Source organism: Castanea sativa, chromosome 1 (genome assembly GCF_040712315.1).
Source record: "Castanea sativa cultivar Marrone di Chiusa Pesio chromosome 1, ASM4071231v1".
In the NCBI taxonomy this organism is placed as follows: Eukaryota; Viridiplantae; Streptophyta; class Magnoliopsida; order Fagales; family Fagaceae; genus Castanea; species Castanea sativa.
The window spans coordinates 14,545,399-14,551,398 of NC_134013.1; the positions used below are offsets into that span (position 1 = coordinate 14,545,399).

Genomic DNA, 6,000 nt, shown 5'->3' on the forward strand with positions numbered 1-6,000 from the left:
TGCAATCTTCTAAAAAAAAAGTATCAATATAAACAGATTTTCAAAAAAAAAAAAGTTATCTATATGAATAATTATACTTATTTTTGAAAAGCATAATAATTGGGGATTGAAAACGGACATAAAGTAAAGTAAAAAGCGCATTAGAAAGAATTAGCCATGGATTTAATGTGCTTTTATAGTAATTGTGCACTATAAAATACGAAAATATATGCAGGGTTCCAACTTTCAAGTTCCATGCATTTTGCTTCTCCAAAAAAAAAAAAAAAAAAAAGTTTTAGTGTAAAGTTGTGATTTACAACTATATTTTATATTGGTTTTATTTTATAACAAAAAGTGTTGTATTTGCTTTAATTTGTTCATTGTATTTTGTGAGATTTTATTGTATTGAGTTTAGTATTAAGTTGGTGAAGAACCAAGCATAAAATGAAGAATTAGTGGGTTTCGCAAGTGTTTGGCTAGAAGCTAACCCGCAAAAGAGCCATGTGAGAAGCGCATGACTGGAAGCTGAAGAGTCGTGCTAAGCTATCAATTTCGCAAGTGTCTCGCAGGTAAGGCCTTCTCGCGAGATACCCGCAAAACTCTCTACCAAAAGAATTTTTAAATGTGACTTTCTTACTCTTCACCCATACTATATATAATCTCATTACCCACAAAAGTATTCAGGAGGCTATTCAGAGAGAAAAACCCTAGATAGGTTTTCAACAACACACACACCCATCTTTAAGAAAGAGAGAGCTACTCATCCTTAGTGAGAAATCATTCTAGCCTCTTCTCCTTCTCTCTCCCATTGTCATACCTTGAGAGGAGATTTGTACTCAAACACAACCCACACATTTTCAGAGTGTAGATAGTGTTTTGGAGCTTAGGAAGCTTTAGAGATTTGCCAAAAGAAGTCGGTGAGACTTGGCGGATGCAATTGGGCGTATTGCGGGATTCAGAAAGTTAGACAAGACATAGTTTTGAGAAGGCTTGTTGGAGTAGGAGTAGGAGCTTGGAGGGCTTAAGTACATTGGGTAGATTAGGCTTTAAGGGTCTCTTGCTATTAGTGTATCCCAACTTATTGTCTAGTGGATTGATTTAACACTTGGAGGGCGACGGAAAGGTTTTTTTCTGAGTTCTTCAGTTTCCTCTTCGATAACATATCAGCGTGTTACCTTGTGTTTGTATCTTTATCTTCCCTTACTCTTGTGCTTTACTTTTATTGTTTGTTGTTCATGTTTATGCACTAGAGTAATATCAGTTCATTGCGCACGTTTATTTTTGTTTCCACCAAGGTTACCGATACCGTATCGGTACCGGCCAGTGCACTGGTACCGGTACACTTTTATTTTGTACCGGAAAAAATACCGGCCGTACCGGCCACGTACTGGCCAATTTCGGGCAATACCGGCCGGTACAGAAAAAGCTTTTTTTTTTTTTTTTTTTTTTAGTTTTGTAATTTTTGAATTTTTGTAAGGGCATAATGGTAACTTATTTACATTAACTTATTGGTATTATTTGTTTTCTTAGTATGCAATGAACAACTAAGCTTTCTATTTTTTATATTGTGTGTTTTTTTTTTCTTTTAATTGATACTAAAGTCTAAAACTATGAATAATTTGTTCTGAATTGAGGTAATGTTTTATGATAAACTTTTATATTTACTATAATATAAGTGAAATATTATATGCTTATAAACATGGTTCTAGAGATTTTGGTGTGTGTGTGTGTGTGTGTATATATATATATAATAGCGGTAAACCCGAAACGGTACACTGGTATTGACCGGTATCCGAAATATATCGTACCGGTGGCCAAACCGGTACAGCCTCCGGTACGGTATTGACTTCATTGGTTTCCACGCTTTGATTAAGTAAGAGTAAAATCAACCAAGCCATAATATATTAATTTGGGGGTCTAAACAAGCTCTTGTATATTCACACAAATCCGAGCAGTAATATATTTTTCAAAAAAAAAAAAAAAAAACCCCATGATGTCGATGACTTGTGCATTTAGACTTTAGAGTGTGTTTGTCAACAATTTAATTTTTAATTCATGTTTTTTGTGCATTTGTTTTCGTAATTTTTTTTTAAATTATATTTTTATTGAAATTTAACAAACAAAAATAAATAAATTTTTAGATAAAAATTGCATTATGAAAACTCTTACTTTGATGCCAAAAATTAATTATGCAGTAGATCAATCAATTCATTACAAATCAACCAATTTATGCATGCAATATACACAAGAAATTACACCACGAGCAGGCAATATTACCTTGTAAAAAGCAATAAACATAATAAAAATAATTAACATCGCATACGAATGATGAAGTGAAAATCAATGGACACATTTAAAGGAAAAGCCACTATATATGAGGATTCCCTGTCCCCAAGGAATAATTCTCTAGAATAAAATTGAAGTCTATAATCTAGAATAAACACTTATTCTTAGACTGTGACTCTAAGGACCACCTTGAAGATGTGATTTCTACATTAAGACCGGGATGACTTCGTAGCTTCTGCTCTAATCCGAGTCATGGTAGCAACAACACCATCTTGATAATCTTCTTAGTTGTTTGAATTCACGTGTTGCTGAAATTTAGACTTAGGACCATCTTGATAATCTTCTTAGTTGTCTGAATTCACGTGTTGATAATCTTCTTAGTTGTCTGAATTCACGTGTCGCTGAAATTTAGACTTAGGTTTTCTTTATTGAAGTATACAACACGAGGACTTTGAACCTATAAATAAGGTTGTGCATAATTTTTATTATTTTTATTTTTTATTTTATACAAGATAGAAATTCTACTTTAGCTTAACTAAGTATATGTGTGTGTAAAGCTCTCTCCTGGAGACTTGAAACCTGTCTCTTACCCTCCATATCCCACAAGAACTTAATACTTGTAAAGTGACCATGGCGCCAAGGGTGCACGGTAGTAAGACTATGCATAACTGACAGTTATATAATTTTGCATATACAGCACAATTTATGATGTAACAACTATCTTATATATATAATTCACTTCATATTCAGGTTTTCTAATTCTCGTTTGAGTGAGCTATAATCAAAGTGTTGAGACCTTTCATTTCAATTGAGCAAGGCACGATTGAAGTTTGAAAAACCTATGTTCAATTAATCAAGACTTAATAAACTCTCCCTAGTAGAAGCTCTACCTCTCACCTAAGCCTGTGAGCTTTCTCTCCCCAACCTTGTAGGGCTCTCTCAGGCTTATGCCTTAACTCCCTCCCTCAACACTGATATGGAGCAATCAGTTTTAGGGGGCTTACTCAACCTCAGCCTCACCAAAGAGGAAGAGGAGGAAATACCCATTACAACCAAGAGCAAAGCACATCTGCTAGAGGAGTGTTCATTGAGCCTTTTTGGATGCTTACTCACAGATAGGCACCAGAACTTGAGGGCTTTAAAAAGCACCCTGAAACTAGCTTGTAAAATGGGTTCCAATCTGCAGATTATGGAGGTAGGAAATAACATTCGGCAGTTTAAGTTCAACTTAGAATACCAGCTGCAATGGGTCAAGAGAAATGGACCTTGGAATTTTGACAACAATCTGTTACTGTTATGCAAATAGAGGAAAGGCTTATCAGCCTCAAATATTGTTTTCACTCACTCCCCATTTTGGGTTCAAATCTGGGGGCTACCTTTTGAGCACATGTCCATGGAAGTGGGTAGAGAACTCGGTAACTGCTTGTGAATTGTCATTGAATCAGACTAAAGAACAGGCTATTCGGACCAAGCAAAATTTATAAGGGTTAGGGTGGGTCTTCAACTGGATAAACCTCTTAGACAAAGGGGAAAGGTAGCAAACGTTGATGGAGAGAAATTCTTGTTCAGCTTCAAATATGAGAGGCTACCCATTTTTTGTTTTCTTTGTGGATGGTTGAGGCATGATGACAAGCACTGTCAAGAGCACGATGATCATCAGAACACTCCATGGCAATACAGAGAATGGCTTCGAGCCTATGGAAGCACAAAGGCCATGGGAGACAGAACCAGGTCCACCAGCAGTGATGGTAACGGAGATGAAGGAAACGATGATCAAAGGGAAGCTCACGCTCCCACCACGGCAAGAAATTCTTTTGTTTCCGTGGTGGACAGATGGGGCGGCAGCACTGATGGACTTGGAAAACAGGGAAAGGAGAACTGGAGTGAAACTGTGAAAACCAATGTCGCTGGATCAGAGAAGAAGCACAGTGGAAAAACCCTAGTAGAATGTGATTATCCCACACGTGAGGGACAACACGCTTTAGATACCTCGAAGGCACGTGCTGAGACCATTACACCCCCAACAGTGCTTCCATGTGACTCTAGCTTAACCAAGCAAGCTGAGGATGCGCTCTCACTTATGGGCATGAAAGCCTAAGATGAAAAGGAGCTTATGGATGTCTCTAGCCCCCTTAAGCCCACTTCTTTGCCAATAAACGCAGGTAAGGAAACAATAGAAAGCACAACAGCAAGTGTAACCCAACTATTAGGAAAGAAACCCAAGGCAAAAGTCCAATGAAAAAAAATGGCCAAGGAGAAGGGGAAAATAAAAAGCCCAACTTCGGAAACCCAACAACCATCAGTGGGCTCTAAACGCGCAGGAAAGCTTATTTTTGCAGAAGAGAAGGAAGATATTAGAACAAAGAGGAAATGCACCGAGACAGGTATTCCTCATTCAACCTTTGATGTGAGATCTGAGAGCAATGAATCCACTTAGTTGGAACTGTTGGGGGCTTAGGAACCCCCGGTCAGTTAGAGCGCTGCATGATATGGTGTGACATTGGAAGCCCAAGTTTGTCTTCCTCATGGAGACAAAATCAAAAGTTAAACGTATGGAGAAAATTAGAAGTAGAGTTGGGTTTGCAAATGGTCTTATTATCCCCAGTAGGGGTCGGAGTGGTGGTATTGCTTTATTCTGGACTCGTGAAATTAATCTGGAAATTATGAGCTTCTTTGGGAATCACATAGATGCTATAGTCAGGGAGACAGATAGTAACTCTAAATGGAGGATCACTGGCTTTTATGGACACTTGGAAACACACCGAAGGTATGAGTCCTAGCGCCTCCTTGCTTTTTTACATAGTCAATTTCAACTCCCATGGCTATGCCTGGGAGATTTTAATGAGATATTGTCAATGAATGAAAAGGCAGGAGGTGCTCTTCGTTCCCAACAACAAATGGATGGGTTTAGGAATGTAGTTAATTTTTGTGGTTTTGCTGATTTGGGATATTGTGGGTCTGATTTTACATGGTGCAACATGCAAGATGGTGAGAACAGAATCCAACTGAGGCTAGACAGAGCACTAGCCATCCCTAAGTGGATTGAGAAATTTGTTGGGATGAGAGTCTATCACCTAGTGGATTCCACCTTTGATCACTGTGCACTGCTCCTCACTGCCTCTCCACCTCAGCGTTTATCCCATGCCAAGAGTTTCCACTTTGAAGCACTATGGACAAAAAATGAGAACTGTAGAGTGGTCATAGAATCTTCCTCGGGGATGGGGGTTAATACGAGCAAACCAGAGGGCATAATGGAGAACTTAAAGCTTTGTGCCTCTGAACTATCCAGCTGGAGCTCCTCTGTGTATGGCCACATTCCTAAGAAAATTCAATCAAAATGGAATGCCTTGAGCACGCTAACACAACAAGATAAAAATGGAGAATTAAGCTCTAAAATCAGAATTTTGAGAAGGGAATCAAATGAGCTTCTTGACAATGAGGAACTGTATTGGGGTTAAAGAGCCAAAGCACACTAGCTCAAGGAGGGAGATAAGAACACAAAATTTTTTTCATGCACATGCGTCAGAAAGGAGAAACCAAAACACAATCATGGGGATTTGGGATGAACATGGTAAATGGTGTGAGGAGAAAGAGAGTATTGCCTAGGCTGCTGTTGCTTATTTCGAAAATATACACCATTGCTTACCCCACTCGGGTTGAAGAGGTTGTGGCAGCCATTCCTAACAAGGTGTTTGAGGACATGAATGACAGATTAACCAGTACCTTTACTAGAGA

General features: G+C 38.2%; 1 protein-coding gene across 1 annotated transcript; it reads left to right on the forward strand.

The window, feature by feature from the left end:
• The first annotated feature begins 4,510 nt into the window (after nucleotides 1-4,510).
• Nucleotides 4,511-5,723, forward strand: LOC142616585 (uncharacterized). The gene is made up of 2 exons (XM_075789423.1): nucleotides 4,511-4,649; nucleotides 5,137-5,723. Exons 1-2 carry the CDS (start codon nucleotides 4,511-4,513, stop codon nucleotides 5,721-5,723), a joined length of 726 nt encoding a protein of 241 aa, XP_075645538.1.
• The last annotated feature ends 277 nt before the right edge of the window (nucleotides 5,724-6,000 follow it).